General features: G+C 31.5%; 1 protein-coding gene across 1 annotated transcript in view; it reads left to right on the forward strand.

Moving 5' to 3' along the window:
- Positions 1-337, forward strand: part of LOC119593383 (tudor and KH domain-containing protein homolog) — a gene marked incomplete at its 3' end in the record, with an annotated part of 10,569 nt that overhangs the window by 6,869 nt on the left and 3,363 nt on the right. The window contains 1 exon segment of the mRNA XM_037942312.1: positions 60-187. Coding sequence (XP_037798240.1) covers positions 60-187 — 128 coding nt within the window.

Below are 337 nucleotides of genomic sequence, written 5' to 3' on the forward strand. Positions count from 1 at the left end.
TAATCCTTCACCTCCCCTTCTATCTTAATTTTTTATTTGTATATGCTTTTTTTTAACAGAAGTTGATGGGCATAGAATATGTCTTATACGAGGCCCAGAAGAATATGTCACCACAGCACAGAAACTTGTTTTCAAAGCTGTTTCAGATCAGCCTGTCATCGAATCAACTGAAATGTTTGTTCCTCAGGTGAGTAAATGTAAAGTTATTTGAAATACTAATGGATTAGCTGTGTTTATTTCAGTTGTTAAGATGTTTTAATCCTGTAGATAGCAATGGCATTTGTTCTTTCTTTAATTCATTATTCATATTTATAATTTTATGACGTGTAACTTTAGA

The sequence above is a fragment of the Penaeus monodon genome, chromosome 32, assembly GCF_015228065.2.
Source record: "Penaeus monodon isolate SGIC_2016 chromosome 32, NSTDA_Pmon_1, whole genome shotgun sequence".
In the NCBI taxonomy this organism is placed as follows: domain Eukaryota; kingdom Metazoa; phylum Arthropoda; class Malacostraca; order Decapoda; family Penaeidae; genus Penaeus; species Penaeus monodon.